Here is a 24225-nt window from a genome sequence, read left to right as displayed (position 1 = left end):
CTATTTGTTTCCGCATCCCTCATAGTCATCTTCACACTAAGTGACTTGAGTCAGCAATAATTAGACATTTCTGAATTCAGTTTTGATATGTTCTTAATTTGTTTTGACATGATATAAAAATGTCAGCTCTCTAGAATCTGAGAACAATCACTTACAGCATGCATATGTTGGAATTTATTCTGCATCATATGTCCAAGTGAAGAAATTAAAATTCTGTTTATGTTTCACAAGCATAACCACTGTTGACAAGTTGCTATGAAAAGCAGACATTAATTCTGTCATTATTGCAAGTTATTCATGTTTGAAAGGTTCATAGTTTAGTATGTATTTTCCTTTCCTGATTATACAAATGCATAATATTAATAAGAATATTTCCTTCTGAATTATCAAGAGCAAAAATTTAGTATAGGTATGTTTTAAAATTTAAATTCATTAATAATTTTTTGATCTGTCTTCTATGTGTATTAGAGGTATGCAGTATAAGAATTGGGGTTTTGTTATCTGCCATGCATTAAATTTAATTTGGTAAAAGGATTATCAGAACTCTCTCCCAGCCAAGAGCCTCTAACATACTATTTTCTTGATTCAGTTACTTTTTACATCTCCCTCTGAAACAGTCTCACTTTGAAATATATATTACTTTTCTACAAAATATAGTGTGTGTTAGTTTTTGGAATCCAAAATGATGTTTTATGATGCTCATTATGTAATGATATATTATTATCCCCATAGGCAGCTCTTGGATCCAGTAAAGCAATATGGTGTATCACATCTAATAGGGCACCATGGTACATTCCTGGAATATCACTTGGAGTTGCCAGGGACTATAACTTAGAAAACTGATGAGAATAAAATAATCTTATAGCAAAAAAATGTGAAAATGCTGTTCTCAACCAGTTGTTGGTTGACATTGTAGCTTTCAACCTATGGAAAGTAGAAATTCTAGCCTGTTCATTTAGGAAGACACACTATTTGGAATCTCTGAAGAATTGCTTTGTGAGTCTCCAATTCTGATTTGGTGGAAATATTACTGTGTTCCCAGGAGAAATTCCTCCCTTGGACATTAAGACCTCCAAGTTTATTGAGTCCAAGACTGAGGGATAGGAAATGATAATTTTTTTTTTTTTTTTTTTTTTTGAGACAGAGTCTCACTCTGTCGCCCGGGCTGGAGTGCAGTGGCCGGATCTCAGCTCACTGCAAGCTCCGCCTCCCGGGTTCACGCCATTCTCCTGCCTCAGCCTCCCAAGAAGCTGGGACTACAGGCGCCCGCCACCTCGCCCGGCTAGATTTTTGTATTTTTTTTAGTAGAGACGGGGGTTTCACCGTGTTAGCCAGGATGGTCTCGATCTCCTGACCTCGTGATCCGCCCGTCTCGTCCTCCCAAAGTGCTGGGATTACAGGCTTGAGCCACGGCACCCGGCCAATAATTCTTTATGTGGTTATATGGTACAATAGTGAAAGAGGTCACTCTCTGCTTTATGCTTTTGTCCCCAGTTCCATGCATTCTGAAAATAGGAGAGACAGCAGTATTTATTAGCCAGCTCTACCCATGATTTCCCAACCTGTGAATTCTGGCTGTGAAGGAGACAGCACCGCATATAGCCAATTATTTTAGGCATACATTGCATCCTGTCAGAAAACACTCTAACCTCATAGGGTGTTGTCACCCAGACAGTGCCATAACTCACCATTTAGTAGGCTATTTCATTTCACTTTATCAAGGCATATATACGTACATGACAAAGACATGGTAAAACCAGTGAATTCTGCGAGCATGAATCCATTGTCTCACTTCCTTCTCTGTAAAATGAGTTCTTTCATTAAAGGCAATGTAATATATGATACCATAGTGATGAGTAAGGCTTTCTGTACATACATAAATGATTTTGTGGACAGAAATATTGTAAACATAGAAAAGAATCCATATGTTGGCCGGACGTGGGGGCTCACACTTGTAATTCCAGCACTTTGGGAGGCCAAGGCAGGCAGATCACGAGGTCAGGAGATTGAAACCATCCTGGCTAGCACAGTAAAACCCTGTCTCTACTAAAAATACAAAAAATTAGCCGGGTGTGGTGGGCGCCTGTAGTCCCAGCTACTTCGGAGGCTGAGGCAGGAGAATGGTGTGAACCCGGGAGGCGGAGCTTGCAGTGAGCCTAGATGGCGCCACTGCACTCCAGCCTGGGTGACAGAGTGACTCCGTCTCAAAAAAGAAAAGAAAAGAAAATCCATATGCCTAGTAAATATCTATATTCATGAGAAAAAAACAAGTCTGCCCACTCCGTAACAGAAAGGATCCAACATAATCAACCAGTCACCAGATGGCCAGATAAGATTTCCTGGGGAATAACATTGTTTTGTGGCTTTTTATTGGCCTATGCTGTTGGTAGGTTGGACACCCAGCAGTGATGGTAGCCAAAGCAGCCTTTGTGGGGGAAAAAAAAAAAATCTCTGTGGTTAAGCCCATGAATAAGCTCCATCTATACTGTCACAGTCACTTTGTACATGGACCCATTGAGTACGCACCAGAAAGGATAACAAAAGCAGCTGACTGACATCCACAGGAGGAATCATCTTACCCATTTGGATACTGACAGCTTCCTCTGCAGTGAATGCCGCCTGGAACACACTTACCTAGGGCATGCCTATCCACATGCAGTTCCCCCAGAATTCCTTATCACCAATTTTCTAGTTATTATTCTTCCCAAGTCTCTTTTATGTTCTCCCCAAGTCTCTTTTTGGTTGCTTCCTATGGATCTTTGTAGATCTATACTAGCAGCCATTTCTCATGCCACAAACATGTACCACCTGAAATTTTTCCTTCTGATCAAATTATCTGCATCACTGTCTCCCACGACCATCTCAAGTGGAGTTGTAATACAGTGTCCAGCATGAGGGCACGCCTGTCTCTCAACCAGATCACGTTCTGACACCATAGAGTATGGATCCTTCTATAAACTGGTTCATTTTTTCTTTCATTTAAGTGGTAATAGGGAACTCTTCATGAATCCATAGTTGTTTATTGTTGTTTTTTTATTTTATTTTATTTTATTTTTATTATACTTTAAGTTCTAGGGTACATGTGCATAACGTGCAGGTTTGTTACATATGTATACTTATGCCATGTTGGTGTGCTGCACCCATCAACTCGTCAGCACCCATCAATTCATCATTTATATCATGTATAACTCCCCAATGCAATTTCTCCCTCCTCCCCCATCCCCATGATAGGCCCCAGTGTGTGATGTTCCCCTTCCCGAGTCCAAGTGATCTCATTGTTCAGTTCTCACCTATGAGTGAGAACAGAGGTGTTTGATTTTCTGTTCTTGTGATAGTTTGCTAAGAATGATGGTTTCCAGCTGCATCCATGTCCCTACAAAGGACATGAACTCATCCTTTTTTATGGCTGCATAGTATTCCATGGTGTATATGTGCCACATTTTCTTAATCCAGTCTGTCACAGATGGGCATTTGGGTTGATTCCAAGTCTTTGCTATTGTGAATAGTGCCGCAATAAACATACGTGTGCATGTGTCTTTGTAGTAGAATAATTTATAATCCTTTGGGTATATACCCAGTAGTGGGATGGCTGGGTCATATGGTACATCTAGTTCTAGATCCTTGAGGAATTGCCATACTGTTTTCCATAATGGTTGAACTAGTTTACAATCCCACCAACAGTGTAAAAGTGTTCCTATTTCTCCACATCCTCTCCAACACCTGTTGTTTCCTGACTTCTTAATGATTGCCATTCTAACTGGTGTGAGATGGTATCTCATTGTGGTTTTGATTTGCATTTCTCTGATGGCGAGTGATGATGAGCATTTTTTCATGTGTCTGTTGGCTGTATGAATGTCCTCTTTGAGAAATGTCTGTTCATATCCTTTGCCCACTTTTGATGGGGTTGTTTGTTTTTTTCTTGTATATTTGTTTGAGTTCTTTGTAGATTCTGGATATTAGCCCTTTGTCAGATGAGTAGGTTGCAAAAATTTTCTCCCATTTTGTAGGTTGCCTGTTCACTCTGATGGTAGTTTCTTTTGCTGTGCAGAAGCTCTTTAGTATAATTAGATACCATTTGTCAATTTTGGCTTTTGCTGCCATTGCTTTTGGTGTTTTAGACATGAAGTCCTTGCCCATGCCTATGTCCTGAATGGTACTACCTAGTTTTTCTTCTAGGGTTTTTATGGTATTAGGACTAACATTTAAGTCTCTAATCCATCTTGAATTAATCTTCGTATAAGGGGTAAGGAAAGGATCCAGTTTCAGCTTTCTACTTATAGCTAGCCAATTTTCCCAGCATCATTTATTGAATAGGGAATCCTTTCCCCATTTCTTGTTTCTCTCAGGTTTGTCAAAGATCAGATGGCTGTAGATGTGTGGTATTATTTCGGAGGACTCTGTTCTGTTCCATTGGTCTATATCTCTGTTGTGGTACCAGTACCATGCTGTTTTGGTTACTGTAGCCTTGTAGTATAGTTTGAAGTCAGGTAGCGTGACGCCTCCAGCTTTGTCCTTTTGACTTAGGATTGTCTTGGCAATGCGGGCTCTTTTTTGGTTCCATATGAACTTTAAAGCAGTTTTTTCCAATTCTGTGAAGAAAGTCATTGGTAGCTTGATGGGGATGGCATTGAATCTATAAATTACCTTGGGCAGTATGGCCATTTTCACAATATTGATTCTTCCTATCCATGAGCATGGTATGTTCTTCCATTTGTTTGTGTCCTCTTTGATTTCACTGAGCAGTGGTTTGTAGTTCTCCTTGAAGCGGTCCTTTACATCCCTTGTAAGTTGGATTCCTAGGTATTTTATTCTCTTTGAAGCAATTGTGAATGGAAGTTCATTCCTGATTTGGCTCTCTGCTTGTCTGTTACTGGTGTATAAGAATGCTTGTGATTTTTGCACATTAATTTTGTATCCTGAGACTTTGCTGAAGTTGCTTATCAGCTTAAGGAGATTTTGGGCTGAGACAATGGGGTTTTCTAAATATACAATCATGTCATCTACAAACAGGGACAATTTGACTTCTTCTTTTCCTAACTGGATACCCTTGATTTCTTTCTCTTGCCTGATTGCCCTAGCCAGAACTTCCAACACTATGTTGAATAGAAGTGGTGAGAGAGGGCATCCCTGTCTTGTGCCAGTTTTCAAAGGGAATTTTTTCCAGTTTTTGCCCATTCAGTATGATATTAGCTGTGGGTTTGTCATAAATAGCTCTTATTATTTTGAGGTACGTTCCATCAATACCGAATTTATTGAGGGTTTTTAGCATAAAGGGCTGTTGAATTTTGTCAAAGGCCTTTTCTGCATCTATTGAGACAATCATGTGGTTCTTGTCTTTGGTTCTGTTTATATGCTGGATTACATTTATTGATTTGCAAATGTTGAACCAGCCTTGCATCCCAGGGATGAAGCCCACTTGATCATGGTGGATAAGCTTTTTGATGTGCTGCTGAATCCGGTGTGCCAGTATTTTATTGAGAATTTTTGCATCGATGTTCATCAGGGATATTGGTCTAAAATTCTCTTTTTTTGTTGTGTCTCTGCCAGACTTTGGTATCAGGATGATGTTGGCCTCATAAAATGAGTTAGGGAGGATTCCCTCTTTTTCTATTGATTGGAATAGTTTCAGAAGGAATGGTACCAGCTCCTCCTTGTACCTCTGGTAGAATTCAGCTGTGAATCCATCTGGTCCTGGACTTTTTTTGGTGGGTAGGCTATTAATTATTGCCTCAATTTCAGAGCCTGCTATTGGTCTATTCAGGGATTCAACTTCTTCCTGGTTTAGTCTTGGGAGAGTGTAAGTGTCCAGGAAATTATCCATTTCTTCTAGATTTTCTAGTTGATTTGCGTAGAGGCGTTTATAGTATTCTCTGATGGTTGTTTGTATTTCTGTGGGGTCGGTGGTGATATCCCCTTTATCATTTTTTATTGCGTCTATTTGATTCCTCTCTCTTTTCTTCTTTATTAGTCTTGCTAGCAGTCTGTCAATTTTGTTGATCTTTTCAAAAACCAACTCCTGGATTCATTGATTTTTGGAGGGTTTTTTGTGTCTCTATCTCCTTCAGTTCTGCTCTGAGCTTAGTCATTTCTTGCCTTCTGCTAGCTTTTGAATGTGTTTGCTCTTGCCTCTCTAGTTCTTTTAATTGTGATGTTAGAGTGTCCATTTTAGATCTTCCCTGCTTTCTCTTGTGGGCATTTAGTGCTATAAATTTCCCTCTACACACTGCTTTAAATGTGTCCCAGAGATTCTGGTATGTTGTATCTTTGTTCTCATTGGTTTCAAAGAACATCTTTATTTCTGCTTTCATTTCGTTATGTACCCAGTAGTCATTCAGGAGCAGGTTGTTCAGTTTCCATGTAGTTGAGTGGTTTTGATTGAGTTCTTAGTCCTGAGTTCTAGTTTGATTGCACTGTGGTCTGAGAGACAGTTGCTATAATTTCTGTTCTTTGACATTTGCTGAGGAGTGCTTTACTTCCAATTATGTGGTCAATTTGGAATAAGTGCGATGTGGTGCTGAGAAGAATGTATATTCTGTTGATTTGGGGTGGAGAGTTCTATAGATGTCTATTAGGTCCATCTGGTGCAGAGATGAGTTCAATTCCTGGATATCCTTGTTAACTTTCTATCTCGTTGATCTGTCTAATGTTGACAGTGGAGTGTTGAAGTCTCCCATTATTATTGTATGGGAGTCTAAGTCTCTTTGTAGGTCTCTAAGGACTTGCTTTATGAATCTGGGTGCTCCTGTATTGGGTGCATATATATTTAGGATAGTTAGCTCTTCCTGTTGAATTGATCGCTTTACCATTATGTAATGGCCTTCTTTGTCTCTTTTGATCTTTGATGGTTTAAAGTCTGTTTTATCAGAGACTAGGATTGCAATCCCTGCTTTTTTTTGTTCTCCATTTGCTTGGTAGATCTTCCTTCATCCCTTTATTTTGAGCCTATGTATGTCTCTGCATGTGAGATGGGTCTCCTTAATATAGCAGACTGATGGGTCTTGACTCTTTATCCAGTTTGCCAGTCTGTGTCTTTTAATTGGAGCATTTAGTCCATTTACATTTAAGGTTAATATTGTTATGTGTGACCTTGATCCTGTCATTATGATATTAACTGGTTATTTTGCTTGTTAGTTGATGCAGTTTCTTCCTAGCCTCGATGGTCTTTACATTTTGGCATGTTTTTGCAATGGCTGGTACCGGTTGTTCCTTTCCATGTTTAGGGCTTCCTTCAGTGTCTCTTTTAAGGCAGTCCTGGTGGTGACAAAATCTCTAAGCATTTGCTTATCTGTAAAGGATTTTCTTTCTCCTTCACTGATGAAACTTAGTTTGGCTGGATATGAAATTCTGGGTTGAAAATTCTTTTCTTTAAGAACGTTGAATATTGGCCCCCACTCTCTTCTGGCTTGTAGAGTTTCTGCCGAGAGATCTGCTGTTAGTCTGATGGGCTTCCCTTTGTGGGTAACCCGACCTTTCTCTCTGGCTGCCCTTAAGATCTTTTCCTTCATTTCAACTTTGGTGAATCTGGCAATTATGTGTCTTGGAGTTGCTCTTCTCGAGGACTATCTTGTGGCGTTCTCTGTATTTCTTGAATTTGAATGTTGGCCTGCCCTACTAGGTTGGGGAATTCTCCTGGATGATATCCTGAAGAGTGTTTTCCAACCTGGTTCCATTTTCCCCCTCACTTTCAGGCAACCCAATTAGACGTAGATTTGGTCTTTTTACATAATCCCATACTTCTTGCAGGCTTTGTTCATTTCTTTTTCTTCTTTTTTCTTTTGGTTTCTCTTCTCACTTCATTTCACTCATTTGATCCTCAATCGCTGATACTCTTTCTTCCAGTTGATTGAGTTGGTTACTGAAGCTTGTGCATTTGTCACGTATTTCTCGTGTCATGGTTTTCATCTCTGTCATTTCGTTTATGACCTTCTCTGCATTAATTAGTCTAGCTGTCAATTCTTCCACTCTTTTTTCAAGATTTTTAGTTTCTTTGCGCTGGGTACGTAATTCCTCCTTTAGCTCTGAGAAGTTTGATGGACTGAAGCCTTCTTCTCTCATCTCATCAAAGTCATTCTCTGATCAGCTTTGATCCATTGCTGGCGATGGGCTGCGCTCCTTTGCAGGGGGAGATGCACACTTATTTTTTGAATTTCCAGCTTTTCTGCCCTGCTTTTTCCCCATCTTTGTGGTATTATCTGTCTCTGGTCTTTGATGATGGTGACGTACTGATGGGGTTTTGGTATAGGTCTCCTTCCTGTTTGATAGTTTTCCTTCTGACAGTCAGGACCCTCAGCTATAGGTCTGTTGGAGATTGCTTGAGGTCCACTCCCGACCCTGTTTGCCTGGGTATCAGCAGCAGAGGTTGCAGAAGATAGAATATTGCTGAACAGCGAGTGTACCTGTCTGATTCTTACTTTGGAAGCTTCCTCTCAGGGGTGTACTCCACCCTGTGAGGTGTGGGGTGTCAGACTGCCCCTAGTGGGGGATGTCTCCCAGCTAGGCTACTCAGGGGTCAGGGACCCACCTGAGCAGGCAGTCTGTCCGTTCTCAGACCTCAACCTCCGCGTTGGGAGATCCACAGCTCTCCCCAAAGCTGTCAGACAGAGTCATTCGCATCTGCGCAGGCCCCCACTGCTTCCCGTTGGTCTGCAGCTGTGCGCTGTCCCCAGATGTGGAGTCTACAGAGACAGGCAGGCTTCCTTGAGCTGCTGTGAGCTCCACCCACTTCGAGCTTCCCAGCGGCTTTGTTTACCTACTTAAGCCTCAGCAATGGCGGGCGCCCCTCCCCCAGCCTTGCCGCTGCCTTGTGGATAGATCGCCACAGACTGCTGTGTTAGCAATGAGGGAGGCTCCGTGGGCGTGGGACCCTCCCGGCCAGGTGTGGGATATATTCTCCTGGTGTGCCTGTTTGCTTAAAGCGCAGTATTGGGGTGGGAGTTACCCGATTTTCCAGGTGTTGTGTGTCTCAGTTTCCCTGGCTAGGAAAAGGGATTCCCTTCCCCCTTGCGCTTCCAGGTGAGGCAATGCCTCGCCCTGCTTCAGCTCTCACTGGTCAGGCTGCAGCAGCTGACCAGCACCGATTGTCCGGCACTCCCTAGTGAGATGACCCCAGTACCTCAGTTGAAAATGCAGAAATCACTGGTCTTCTGTGTCGCTTGCGCTGGGAGTTGGAGACTGGAGCTGTTCCTATTCGACCATCTTGCCAGTAATGTGTGTTTATTGTTGTTGTTATTGTTTTGAGACAGAGTCTGTTTCTGTTGCCCAGGCTGGAGTGCAGTGGTGTGATCTCCATTCACTGCAACCTCTGCCTCCAGGGTTCAAGCGATTCTCCTGCCTCAGCCACTCAAGTAGCTGGGACGACAGGCACCCACCACCACGCCCTGCTAATTTTTGTATTTTTAGTAGAGACAGGGTTTCATCATGTTGGCCAGGCTGGTCTCGAACTCCTGACCTCAAATGATGCACCCGCCTCAGCCTCCCAAAGTGCTGGGATTACAGGCATGAGCCACCATACCCAGCCAGAATCCACAGTTGTTAGTTGAGGGGTAAATAGAAAAGCAGAAGGAGAACATATCATGGGAATTTGAACTATCTACCTCATGAAGTTTACTTGTAACTTCCAGACCTTAAAATATATTCTCATATAATCTCTACTTTACAGGAATGATGCTGTGCATGGTCAACTCTATTATCGTGTGGATCTGATAACTCCCAGTTTATTATGGGCATTTTGAGTAATACAGTCATTTAGTGAATCATGACTGGGTAATTCAGTTTCCACTATGACCCAAAAGAAGATCAGAATACTTGGCAGAAAAGAGCATATTTCCTATACTATAGGTATAGGGTTTGCTAAGTCACATGGCCCAAGCAGAAGAAGTCCCTTTATTTCACTTAAAACTGCTGTTTTAAGGTTTATTCAATAAATAGTTTAAAGTCCCATATCCAAATGTGGCTTATGTTGCCCCCAGAATCTAAGAAGCCTACTAAGTATTATGCCTCTTTTTAACAGTGGGTAATACAAAGTACAGCAAATGGTTTCTTACTTTAGAGAGGAAATCTGAACATTCTCTCCTGTATCTGTCAAGGGCTAGTCAGGAGATTAAAAGCAACACTGTAATTTGAACTGGGAAATTTTAATATAAAGAATTATTGACTAGTAACAAGTGATTAACTACTACTGAGAGACCTCTTAAGAATACAGGAACAGCAGATGCAGGGATCTGTCCACCTTTAAGGTAGAGGCAGATCACCTAAAGAAGAAACAAGTTTGCAAGCACGCCCTACCCAAAGCTGAGAATCAGACCTTGATGGAGAAGGTGTAGATGTGGCAGAGAAGTGTGTTGTAATGCCACAAGCCAGGGTTGACAAGCAGGAAACTGCTCATCAGATTGCTGGCAAGATTCACTGGGGAACTAATCACTGGGGTGTTGACAAAACTCATGGGAGAGTGAACACCACCACTGGGTATTTCAGCCACATGCAGAAGTGCTGGCACAATTCACTGGAGGGTGGGTGCCACTGGGTGTTCTGCCCAATGCTTCCCACCACATGGAATAAGGATTCAAAAAAGCACATGGGAACCAAGAAAATAAGCCCCTCACTAAATTATCCTTACATTTCCCTCCAGTAGCAATACTTAACAAGGTCCAACTGGCAAAGGAGAAACATTTACAGGATTCAGCTTCAGTATCGCAAGCAGGGCAAAGAAGTACATAACTGGAGCTGACAGGCAATACAAATAAGAATTGGCACAGCTAACTCCTCTAGCTTCTTGGCTCCTATATACAACCTTCTACCCTCATTTGAACTTCCTATGCCTCCACCTATCAAGATAAGCTATCCTTCAAAGAAAAGATGACTTTCTTACCCTTTCTTCCAAAATAGGAGACTCGGTCCCAACAGTTATTCTATCACTAGTTTTATAATTTCTTTCTAAAATTCAGTTACAATCTGACTGAATTCTGTCATCTAAAGGATAATTTTAAATGTAACCTGAAATAACTTATATATAAAATTGTAATGGGAAAAAGGAAACTGATTGGCATATGCAGATAGAAACCTACATATAATAAATAAAGAGACAACACACAAAGCTATTATAGCCCTCATTTCTATAACTGGTCACAAGGCCTTAGTTGCTATCTATGATTTCCTTTTTCCACTGCCTATTCTATATTACCTGTGCCCTCAGACAACATCAGCTGATCAGGATTCTTTATGGGGATGAAAACAAAATCTTTATCACTGAAGTGTCTGAGTTCACAGTCATGTATTATTTGGTTGCTGTAGTTCTCCATTGACCTTTTCTATTAAGAAAACAAGTATTAAAAGACCCCCAGAGAATCCTTTGGATTCCAAACATAGTTCTCCTTGGCCCCCATTGTATAGCATCACCATGATTTCTCCTTAGTAATTGGGATTAATCACACCAGCTAGTAGTGGCAGATTCCTAAACTTTCACAGGATTCATCTCCCACCCTCTGGCATGCAGAGGTGTTACTAAGGCACAAAGGATGCTTGCTACTTCAGGCTTGCCAGGTCCAGTTTGGAAATATCAACCATGTAATGGAGAAGCATAGTATTCTGTGGACTATCAAGATAGTCAAGACCCTGCTGCATTATGAGGGAGACCAGAAATGTTGACAGAGACTTGAGGTAAGATAGTGAAGACTTACTGCTGTCCCTGACTCATTAAGATTAAATACATATTATCTATTTTCCTAGTGGGAGTTGAAAACATTGAATAGGTCAATAGGTATATGCAAAGAGGTGGAGATACACAGACTTTCTCCAATAAAGACAAGACATCTGTAACCACAGCTACAATTGCTATCATCCTCTGATTAACTTTATGATAATCCACAGCAGCTTTACAACTTGAATAAAATTTGCACCAGCCTAAAGGGTAATTAAATGGAAACATGGTAAGAATCATTATCTTTCCAGTATTTGATGGCATCAGTTCTCTTATGGATACAGTATTGTTGTTATTCTTTCTGGGGAAGGAAAGGATTGGAGTACAGTTTCAGGGGCTTTCATTTGACCTTTCCTACTATAATAATCCTCACTGCATAGATCAGAAAACCTATGTAGGAATACTGCCAGTTAGTAAGTATATAGATATCCCTCTTTATATACTGGGATTGGACAAATGAACATAATGACTCTATGGTTTGCAATGCACTCATTATTGGATAAATTTAGGTCAGGAATCAAATACCTAGTCATCAAAGACTCCCACTTTGATCAGTGGGCTCCAGTGATGTTTTGAATCTCTCGACCTGAGTCATTAGAGAGCCAGTATCTAAGAACCCTTGGAAGGTCTGGGTGTTTGCTTCTCCCCAGGCTACTGTCCCCTGAGAAATGGCCCAGGTCCCACTATAGATGGCTTAGAGAAATATTCATGGTAACCATTTTTTTTTTTTTTTTGAGACGGAGTCTTGCTCTGCCGCCCAGGCTGGAGTGCTGTGGCCGGATCTCAGCTCACTGCAAGCTCCGCCTCCCGGGTTCACGCCATTCTCCTGCCTCAGCCTCCCGAGTAGCTGGGACTACAGGTGCCCGCCACCTTGCCCGGCTAATTTTTTGTATTTTTTTAGTAGAGACGGGGTTTCACGGCGTTAGCCAGGATGGTCTCGATCATGGTAACCATTTATAAGCGTGCAGAGGGGGGTCATTCCTTAAAGGCAGCCAGCCACTTCTTCCATCAAGAGGCTCTGTGAAATGGCTCAAGTCTGAGAACTCTATAACACACACACACACACACACACACACACACACACACACACACACACTCTCTCTCTCTCTCTCTCTCTATATATATATATATAAAATATTCCCCATTACAGCACCTTGAGTAAAATTTTTTCTGTGCTCCAGAGTTGAAATTTCTCTGTTCATATAGGTCATACAGAACCATAGTAGGCTGCTGTAGTAGGTTGAATGGTGGCCTCATTTTAGATATGTCCATGTCCCAATACCTGGCACCTGTGAATGTAACCTTACTTTGGACAAAGGGTATTTGCAGTTATAAAGAAGTTGAGGGTCTTAAATCATCCTGTATTATTAGCCAGTGGCCCTAAGTCCAATGCCAAGTGTTCTTATGAGAGACAGAAGACACAGACACATGACAAGAAGGCGGCAATGTGACCACAGAAGCAGATATTAGAGTGATATGGTCAAGGAAGCCAATAAATGCTGGAAGCCACCAGAAGCTGAAAGAGACAAAGAAGGATTTTCCCATAAAGATTCCAGAGAAAGCGCAGCTCTGCTGACACCTTGATTTCAGACTTCTTGCCTCCAATACTGTAAGACAATACATTTCTGGGATTTTTTTTTTTTTTTTTTTTTTTTTTTAGGTGAAACCCCGTCTCTACTAAAAAAAATACAAAAAACTAGCCGGGCGAGGTGGCGGGCGCCTGTAGTCCCAGCTACGCGGGAGGCTGAGGCGAGAGAATGGCGTAAACCCGGGAGGCGGAGCTTGCAGTGAGCTGAGATCCGGCCACTGCACTCCAGCCTGGGGCGACAGACCGAGACTCTGTCTCAAAAAAAAAAAAAAAAAAAGACAGTCTTGCTCTTTCCCTCAGGCTAGAGTGCAGTGGTGCCATCTCAGCTCACTGCAACCTCTGCCTCCTGAGTTCAAGCAATTCTCATGCCTCAGTCTCCCAAGTAGCTGGGGTGACAGGCACCTGCCACCACGCCTGGCCAATTTTTGTATTTTTAGTAGAGATGGGTTTTCACCATGTTGGCCAGGCTGGTCTCGAACTCCTGACCTCAAGTGGCACACCTGCCTCGGGCTCCCAGAGTGCTGGGATTACAGGCATAAGCCACTGTGCCCGGCCACATTTCTGTTGTTTTAAGACACCCAGTTCGTGGCAATTTTATGACGGTCCTACTAAGCTACTACAACTGCCCATTTCATTCCTGTGGATATGATGATCAATTAATAGCTGCTATAAATCCCTGCAGGGTCAGACCACTCTATCCATAGTGACTTGTTTCTTTTAAAATGTTATTGTGGTAAGAGCATTTAGATTGAGATCTACCCTTTTAACATATTTTTAAGTGTAAAATACAACATTGTTATCCATAGGCACAATATTGCACAGTAGAGCTCTAGAATGTATTCATCATGCATAACTGAAATATTACATTCATTGATAATAGCAACTCCTATTTCACCCTACCCTGCTCCCAGCCCTGGACAATCACAATTTCATTCTTTGCTTCCATTAGTTTAACTATTTTAGATACTTTATATGAATGGACTCACACAGTATTTGTTCTTTCTGACAGGCTGATATCACTTCGTACAACATCTTTCAGGTTCATGTATATTGTCAAATATTACAGGATTTCCTTTTTGCTTAAGGCTGAATAATATTCCACTGCAAGTACTCCATTGCATGTATATTGCATATATCATTTGTTTTATCCATCCGCTGGTGAACATTCAGGTTTTTTCCCCATATTTTGGCAACTGTGAATAGTGCTGCAATAAGCATGGCAGTGCTGGTACCTCTTTGTGATCTTTATTTCAATTCTTTTGGATAAATACCCAGAAATAGAATTGCTGGATCACATGGTAATTCTACTTGTAATTTTTGAGGAACCTCCATACAATTTTTTTTTTTTTTTTTGAGATAGAGTTTCGTTCTGTCACCAGGCTGGAGTGCAGCAGTGCGATCTCGGCTCACTGTAACCTCCACCTCCCCGAGTCAAGTGATCCTCCTGCCTCAGCCTCCCGAGTTGCTGGGACTACAGATGTGTGCCAGCACACCCAGGATTTTTTTTATTTTTTATTTTTATTTTTTTAGTAGAGACGGGGGTTTCATCATGTTGGCCAGGATGGTCTCGATCTCTTGACCTGGTGATCCGCCCGCCTTGGCCTCCCAAAATGCTGGGATCACAGGCATGAGCCACCACACCTGGCCATACAACTGTTTTCTACAGTAGCTGTACCATTTTGCATTTTCACCAACAGTGTTCAAGTGTTCCAATTTCTCCACAATCCCACCATCGTCTGTCGTGATTTGTTATTTTGTCCCTAGGGCTTCTAGGGATTTTTCTCTCCTATGGGGTGTAGGTATTTAGGTAGCATATAATAAGTAGATCTATTCCAACAACCCATCGTCCTGTGTAATGTTTTCCAGGGAAGTGCTGGTATTTCAAACTGATTGGTATAGGCCACTTTTGAGTCCAGGCATCAGTTAACACATCTAGCAATTCTCAACACTTTAAAGCAACACATTAAATCCTGAATTCTAGGCAGAAACTCAAATTTGGGTTGATATAATCTTTATCCTTTTAGATCACCTAATACCCTTACACTATGTTCTTACGCATGCTCCCCTGGCTCTTTACAAAATAATGCAAGATCCTGCAGGTCTTCCAGTGTTCAAGCTAACTCATACCAGAACACACTTTTTTCTTCCTCACTAGTATCCTTACCTTAGCAAAAGATCTGTTAAGAGTTGACATTTAATTGACAGTACAGCTCTGCAAAGTTTAATTAGGTTCCAGACTTAATCCTCACTCACATGTGCCCTTTAGACATATTTTTAAGTGTAAAATACAGCATTGTTAACTATAGGCACAATATTGTACAGCATATACAGGAGATAAGTAATTTTGTCATAAAGACTTTCTGAATATCTATCTGGGCCTTGAGTTAGACATTCGAGACTTTCAATTTATCCCTTTCTCTATGGACCCTCTCTAGTGTAAAATACAACCATCCTATCCCACAATTTTTGTCATGAAAGGGATAAATTGCCTCAGCCACTGGATCTCCATATGCTTTACCCCCCATCTGCACCCCATTCTATTCTATGCCACCATTGGTGATAATGTGATTAATCATGATGCTACCACTTACTGCAGATTGCCATTATTCCATTCACCTGCCAAGGTTATCCATATGCTGTTCAAATGTGGGAGTAACCCAACCCTAGGATTCCTTTTTTTTTCTTTTTTTCTTTAGACGGAGTCTCGCTCTGTCGCCTAGGCTGAAGAGCAGTGGCGTGATCTCGGCTCATTGCAAGCTCCGCCTCACGGTTCACGCCATTCTCCTGCCTCAGCCTCCCGAGCAGCTGGGACTACAGGCGCCCGCCACCAAGCTCGGCTAATTTTTTGTATTTTTAGTAGAGACGGGGTTTCACCATGTTAGCCAGGATGGTCTCGATCTCCTGACCTCGTGATCCGCTCGTCTTGGCCTCCCAAAGTGCTGGGATTACAGGCATGAGCCATCGCACCCGGCTAGGATTCCATTTTAAGCTCAGTTTCCTGAGATCATTTCTGGTACCAATTACTGCTTGGGTCAAGGTCCAGCAGAAATCTGTTGGCTCACTCGAACTGTTTAATTTAAGAAGCATTTAATAAAATAATTTTTTACAATGGAGAGGACCCTAACAAAATCAATACGAAAAATAAAGCATCTTAACCTAGCTACACAAAAGGAAGACATTTTCATGCTTAAGCTAAAAGAGGAAAAGGAAAGATGACTTTCAAAATTCAGAAAGAGTCATGGTGCAAGAGGGATTACCACCCAACCAGAGCTGTGGGTTGATGTAGAGAATTGCAGCCACTGACAACAGACCAAAAAAGCAGATAGGAGAAACCAAGGGAATACATACCCTCACCTCTTTCTTTCAGACTTCAAATTTCCTGTCCTCCTCTCTCCATTTTTCTCCGTAAGTCTTCCATTCCAGTTGTTTCACCCCTGGGTCAACAGGGGAATTCTAAAGTCCGTTATTTCCTCCTCTCTGGCTATTTTCTTCTCACTGCCTGCCTCCCCAACCCTCCCTGCTACCTCCCCAACCCTTTCTTCTCTGAGCTATGGGATTCTCCTAAAGTGTCTTACAAAACATCTAACCATTTACACTCCAGTGTAAACCTGCATTTGTCTGTATTAAATTGCTGCCAGTTTATCAGTAATCAGAATGGTCCCCAATCTAGTCCCATCTGTAATTTATTGTTTAGAGAGTTCCCTGAATTGTCTATGAGACCTTGAAAATGACTACATTATGGCAATTTCCTCCTTGATATACTCTCTTAACAACTGCCATGTGCTGTGAAAAATTTTAGATATCCTACAAAATGTGTGACTGAAATGTTGTCAAATATTTACATAGAACAAATATTTAACTTCTTGATCATTAAACTTGAGAGAAAAGTCTCATTAATTGCTGACTGGAATTAGGAGAAAAATCATATGTCTTATGTATATATAACTATGTTGTGTGTGATAGTGAGTAAAATATTGCTATTTGATTATAGATTTTCACTTTTAATTCTTTATCCATTTGGATACTTTCTAAGTAGCCCTTCAGATCTACTCTTCCCCTTACATACTCTGCTCTTTGCCTTGAAGCCCTAAAAATTATAAACTGACTCTTACCCCTTCTGCTTTCCTTTTGGGTTTGGCCAGTGGGAAACCCAAGCAGGAGACTGGAGGAAGGAAGAAGTATGAAATTGTATATTTCTGTAGTTCATGAGATTCCCTTATGCCTGGCTGTTCCCTTCACAGCTGGTCATGTTATCATGATCAAGATAACTTGATCCTCTCAGTTATCTTCTTTACACTCTTCCTGGGTTCTCAGACTTTCTCCCCAAGTTATTGGAGAAGGGGGTTGTTATGGTTTATTTAACAAGTTTATTCTTCTTACAGTTTCACCATGGTCCACAGGGAGTTTTTCTTGCATATGCTAATAGCTCCATTGTTTACCCAGAATTAAGGTTTTTTATTTATTTATAGTTTCAATTGTTTTATTGGGATTATGAGAAGGATGGAAGGTGAAAGCAGACAATAAACTGCAAAGATTCAAATGCCTATACTAAAATATAAATTTTTTTATCCTACTTATAGAAATTTTCAAGAAACAGCATTTTATAATGTTTCCTCCCCTCCACATACTGATTAGCTTCCTATAACTACATTTTATCTAAAATAAATAACTTGAAAGTTGTCTAGTTTTTATCTGGTTGTTAGATTTTAACTCTAATATACTTGAAATTTAAAAAAAAATTTAATGTGAAAACACATTTTAAAATGTTTTCTTTACTCCAAAATATTAATTTCAGTAACAAAATTGCATTTCAATTTAGTACTAACTTCCTAACAACAGTATACTTATATAGAAATGTTTTCTCTTTATATAACTCAAAATACTTATGAAAAACACAAAACAAAATCAATAAACAGATTAAATTCCATTTCCATACTCTGTGACCTCTGTATTACCCTATAAGCAGTGAACAAAATGCCGATCATCAAACAAATACTCCTGGATCACCTAAGGAGGAGGTCTCTGGGATTCTATAATCTTAGGTGTTGTGTCTGAGTGATGTTTCCATCTGATCTCATCAATTTCACCATCATTAAGTATAAATGAAGCCAGCACTGGAATCTGAGAAAAATAGTTCTTAGCCAGGATATGTTTGTGTTTGATCTTGTGAATAAATGAGCGTTCATATCCCTGCAAAGAAAAAAATCAAATTCTAGTAAATATCACAGATATATTTTGCCAGATAAAAATACTGTCATGCCTCAGTGCCTTTGCTTGTCAATTCTTTCATCCCAGATTACATTTATTTTTCTCACATTGTCTATCATCATTCACGACTCAGTTCCTATGATACTTTAACCTGGAAGTTTTCCCCAACACTCTCTCTGACTTCCCTAAGTTTAAACCGCTGCTAGTTACCAACTCAGTATTCATTCTCTCTTCCATTTGAGCCGGAGGCATGATTTTGTACAGGGTGTGACGTGTCTAGCTTTTTTAGTCTTTATTCTAACTGGGGGTGTCTAGTTAGAATATATATATATGGTTATATTATTAATGTTATAGATATTGAGGTCAGAAAAAACAAAAATAAAAAAAAACAAAACAAGGAAAGTCTGAGAAACTGTCACCACCAAGAAGCATCTAAGGAGACATGACGACTAAATGTCTTCCAAGATTATTTAATTATACACAATATATATAATCTTATATAATTATTTATATATATAATTGAATAAAGACTTTTAACAGGACTTTTAAGAGCGGGAAGACTCGCCTATTAAGCACATCTAGCCTTTTGCCATTACTGAGAGGTACATGTAATGAAGTAGATGAACTAGCTTTCCTATCACTAAGAGTCCATCAAGCATGAGAGAGAAAGCTGAAGATTAAATATGGCTGAGGAAAAAGTGAGATGGCTTGAATTTCTGAGAACAAGGTGATCCACCATAATAGCCCCAAACTGCCAACATTTGAACTTTCTTGTTACATAAGAAAAGTAAACTCACATTTGATTATATCATTATAAATTGATTTTTCTGTTCTTGTAGCTGAACCCAAATGCAGCTGAGACAACAAAAAGTTATATTCATTAAATTTTCTTGTTTCTCTGTAATTACTTAGTACAGTATTTGGCACATTCAAAAGTAAATTCTGGTTAAATTAATAAATATAATCTATTACCTATTAATCTTAATTGGCCCTCTTTTCAGTCAAATCACAAATACTACCTACACTTCTTCCTAAAATTTATTTTCTGAGAATAAGACATTCCCTTCATAAAAAAGGTCAAATCAAAGATAAAAGAAAGTCCTGGGTGAAAGGACCGAAGGAGAAGAAAGCATTATATAAGGCTATCCTGGGCTTATTAAAATTTCTTAACAGAAAAATTTACTAGGTTAAAATATTCATCTTTTGAGCTAATCTAACTCTGTTTCTACCACTTCATAGCCCATATTTCATTCAAGAAAAACACACTTTTTTATGCTATATTAACTTACACATGTACAGAACTTTATAGGTTTTCAAAGTGCCTTTACAGAACTATAAATTAGTAACGATGAGATAAATTATGATATATGTGTTCAAGGCACTAATAAGTAACTCTCAAATAACTGAATATATTTCCATATTATATAATTTATATTGTTAAGTAAAGCAAAGAAACTAAGTCTCAGAGTCATTTAATATGAAATTCCTGCTACAGTAAAGTGTATATACTTACATACACATAGGAAACTTCCAGAAGGATTTCAATAGATTATTATATACATAAGAAATAGTAGTTATCATTGCAACATGGAGACAGGGATGGGTGGACATCAAGACACCTTTTTTCCCCATTGAAATAAGGTCCACTCTCTTGAAATAGCCATGTGATGGTTTTAAACTATATCCACAAATTCTTTGGGTGCACAAATAGTTCTAAGAATATTACAGAAAGGTCCCATATGCCCCACACCCACATTTTCCTGAATGTTTCTCAATCTGGGTTTGTCCTATGTTTTCTTCATTATTAGACTGAAGGGATGGGTTTGGGGAGGAAGACCACAGGGGTGAAGTGGTCTTCTCCTCACATCATATCAACGGTACATACCATCAACATGACACCACTCCTGCTGTTAATCTTGATTACCTGGCTGAGGTAGTGCTTGTCAGGTTTCTCTACTGTGAAGTTCCTCCCCTTCCATCCATAATATACTCTTTGGAAAGGAGTTATGCACAGCCCATACTTAAAGGGTAGAGAGTTATTCTCCAACTCCTTAAGAGTGGAGAGTATATACATAAATTATTTAGAATTCTATATGGGAGATTTGTTTATTTGCCTTCCTTTATTCATTCAATCATTTTTAAAATTTTTAAATTGATAATAATTGTACATATTTATGGGGTACATCGTGACGGGATGATACATATATCATGATCAGAGTAATTAGCATATTCATCTCAAACATTTATTATTTCTTTGTGCTGGGAACTTTTTTTTTTTTTAATTTTTTCTTTAATTTTTTTTTTTTTATTATACTTTAAGTTCTAGGGTACATGTGCATAACGTGCAGGTTTGTTACATATGTATACTTGTGCCATGTTGGTGTGCTGCACCCATCAACTCGTCAGCACCCATCAATTCATCATTTATATCATGTATAACTCCCCAATGCAATCCCTCCCTCCTCCCCCCTCCCCACGATAGGCCCCAGTGTGTGATGTTCCCCTTCCCGAGTCCAAGTGATCTCATTGTTCAGTTCCCACCTATGAGTGAGAACATGCGGTGTTTGGTTTTCTCTTCTTGTGATAGTTTGCTAAGAATGATGGTTTCCAGCTGCATCCATGTCCCTACAAAGGACACAAACTCATCCTTTTTTATGGCTGCATAGTATTCCATGGTGTATATGTGCCACATTTTCTTAATCCAGTCTGTCACAGATGGACATTTGGGTTGATTCCAAGTCTTTGCTATTGTGAATAGTGCCACAATAAACATACGTGTGCATGTGTCTTTGTGGTAGAATAATTTATAATCCTTTGGGTATATACCCAGTAGTGGGATGGCTGGGTCATAAGGTACATCTAGTTCTAGATCCTTGAGGAATTGCCATACTGTTTTCCATAATGGTTGAACTAGTTTACAATCTGTGCTGGGAACTTTTGATATGCTTCTTCTAGCTATTTGGAACTATATATTGTAATTAACTATAGAAAACCTACAGTGCCACAGAACAGTACTAGAACTCACTCCTCCTATCTAGCTATAATTTGTGTTATCCTTAACAAATCTCTTCCTATTCCCTCAACCTCTGAGACTTTTACTTTCTACATTACATTTTTTACTATGTTCAGATTCTAAGCCAATAATATATTGCTTTTATGAAAATTAAAAATGCATCAAAAAAATTTAAAGTGCTTTCATAGTTACTATGTAAGTTTATTCATGCCAAAAAAAAACTATGTGGAAAGCTTTAAATAATGGTCTACTCAAAGCTTCCCTATGATGAGATACCATTATCTCTTTTTTATAGACAAGAAACTGGGTCACTGAGACATTCACAAATTTCTCCAATTTCTCCCAACTCATGAATGGTAAAGGTAGAATTCAGAGCCAGGGCTGCTTTTATCCTCTTTACTGATTCCACTTATTTAGCTAATCTTTCTAAAAATTTATGAAGCAAAGAGGGCAGGTTTTAATGTAAAGTTGTCAGTGACAGAGATTTGAGTAACTGGGTCGGGATTACTGATTTTAAGTCCATGATTGTTCCTACTTTGGCCAATGTGCACACAAGGAGAGATCAATCTGCTCCACTTCAAGTTCACATTAATGAAAAGTGTTTTTCCACGTTTCCTATACCTGTTTCTGATTAACTTTAAAGCATTTTTTTAACTTCTTAAGAAAGCAAATATCTCTGAACATTAAGAAAATTCTGAAAATGTCCCATCTTTCTGCAAGACACAAACTACTCTTTAACTGGGCTGAAAGTTAATAGTTAAAAGACTGTATCAGCCCAAAACCATAAAAAAGGCAAATGTTCTTCCAGTTTGTCTGGTTGCAAATCTTGGTGCCCTTTATAGAAATTTGATAAGACTGGCATTCTGAAATTAGAAATGCATGTGAATAGAACATTTAATTTGATACTGCAGTAATTTGATTAAATGCACAAAGGGAGTTGTGTGGATTAATCGAAGAAGCACTGGAATATCAGCTTTGGGAATGAACCTCAATCTCATCATGGGTCCTAGATGAAATGATATTGCTAGTATTTACTATGCTTCCTGTGGTTAAACATTTATGAGGCAGCTTAGTTTACTAAATATAACATTTAACACAGCTTCAACTTATTGCTACCTTTTCTTTCAATCCCTAGAGTGAAATTTTCCTTAGCCTTGCTTCCTAAAACTAAAAAAATATTTAAAAACTAAAACCTTACCTAGTTTCTTATCTTTTTTTCTTTTCTTTTTTTTTTTTTTTTTTTTTGAGACGGAGTCTCGCTCTGCCGCCCAGGCTGGAGTGCAGTGGCCGGATCTCAGCTCACTGCAAGCTCCGCCTCCCTGGTTTACGCCATTCTCCTGCCTCAGCCTCCCTAGTAGCTAGGACTACAGGCGCCCGCCACATCGCCCGGCTAGTTTTTTGTATTTTTTAGTAGAGACGGGGTTTCACCGTGTTAGCCAGGATGGTCTCGATCTCCTGACCTCGTGATCCGCCCGTCTCGGCCTCCCAAAGTGCTGGGATTACAGGCTTGAGCCACCGCGCCCGGCCGTTTCTTATCTTTATATTAATCACCCCTTGTTCCATGAAAAAACCAAACAGGGAATCACACTATTTTAAATGACTATTGTATTTTGTAATTTCTTTACTTTACTTAGCTGATAACTTGCATAGAGTTAAAGAATGCAGAGAATCAGTATTAATTATTGGGATCCTGAATTTAGTGTAACTGGAACTCTCTAGGAACTCTTCAGGAGCCCCTCAATTTACCCATCAAAATGTTTTACAGATTGCATCATGTAAGTTACTAAAATTACAGTAAATGGCATTTAATGTTTACAGTGCTTGCTCCACTCCCCGCAAGCTGGAAGCAAATGAAAAATGGAGCATCAGAACTACACTCCATCAGTATGATTGCCATTTAGAGCACAAAATTATGAAAAAAATTTCAAAGTTGGGTGTTTTTAAGCAGACTCATGATAATTAATCAAAGAAGGACAGATTCTGGGTTCCATAATACCTATCTGGTGGTAATGCACATTTATTCATTCAACAAATACTTAGAAACTCCACTCTGCAACAGTCAGTATTGTAGGTATCAGAGAAACAGATGTAAATAAGCTGAACAAAATCACTGCCTTCATGGAATTTACTGTGGAATATGCTTAAACTTGCTATTAGGAGAGACTGGTATGATGTTTAGGACTTGTAATATGTTCAAATCTCTTATATATACCTTTTATTTAATCTGTGCCATATATGCCATTCATATATTTTTTTGCTGTTAATCCACAAGTTCTGTTTCTTAATCTGATGGCAGTATTTAAGCATGGAATATATTAGAAGGCAGTCCAGTTAGCTCTAATAATTCCAATGATTAAATCAACTTCACAAATAAAATTCACCTTTCTTACCTCTTCAATACTTGTTAGGTTGAGATGAGCAGCCGCTTCATCTTTGGTAAGAAGAATACAGTTCCAGGGGGACCACTCCAGGGATTTATTCCATCTGACCATGACCAGATCACTGAGATCGTTCCAGGCACTGAGGACAGACTGGGATGCCCAGATGTTCTCTGTCAGGTACTGAATGTCTTGTAGCTGCACGTCAAAGCAAGTTTTAAAAACAATGTAGTTTAAATTCATTTAAGATTATTATATTACTTGAGCAAATAATTAAGTTATAGAGTATTTTTAAGTGAAATATTATTCACTAGGTTTCAATGACACATAGCCCCTTATTTTT

The 24225-nt window shown here is 39.6% G+C and overlaps 1 protein-coding gene across 4 annotated transcripts in view; it reads right to left on the bottom strand.

Moving 5' to 3' along the window:
• Window positions 1–17522: 17522 nt before the first annotated feature.
• Window positions 17523–24225, bottom strand: part of IQUB (IQ motif and ubiquitin domain containing) — a 94737-nt gene continuing 88034 nt past the window's right edge. For 2 of the 4 annotated variants that reach the window (XM_033192239.1, XM_033192237.1), the window contains exons 11-12: window positions 23895–24080; window positions 17524–18473 (exon numbers count right to left, since the gene is read on the bottom strand). In XM_033192239.1, coding sequence (XP_033048130.1) covers window positions 18291–18473; window positions 23895–24080 — 369 coding nt within the window. In that variant the 3' untranslated portion in view covers window positions 17524–18290. Of the gene's footprint in view, window positions 18474–23894; window positions 24081–24225 lie in introns of all 4 variants that reach the window. The other 2 variants (XM_033192238.1, XM_033192236.1) reach the window with 2 other exon arrangements.

Source organism: Trachypithecus francoisi, unplaced genomic scaffold, assembly GCF_009764315.1.
Source record: "Trachypithecus francoisi isolate TF-2019V2 unplaced genomic scaffold, Tfra_2.0 Lachesis_group4, whole genome shotgun sequence".
Classification (NCBI taxonomy): Eukaryota; Metazoa; Chordata; class Mammalia; order Primates; family Cercopithecidae; genus Trachypithecus; species Trachypithecus francoisi.
The sequence above is the reverse complement of the archived record's forward strand: the minus strand, read 5'-3'. Positions and strand labels throughout refer to the sequence as shown.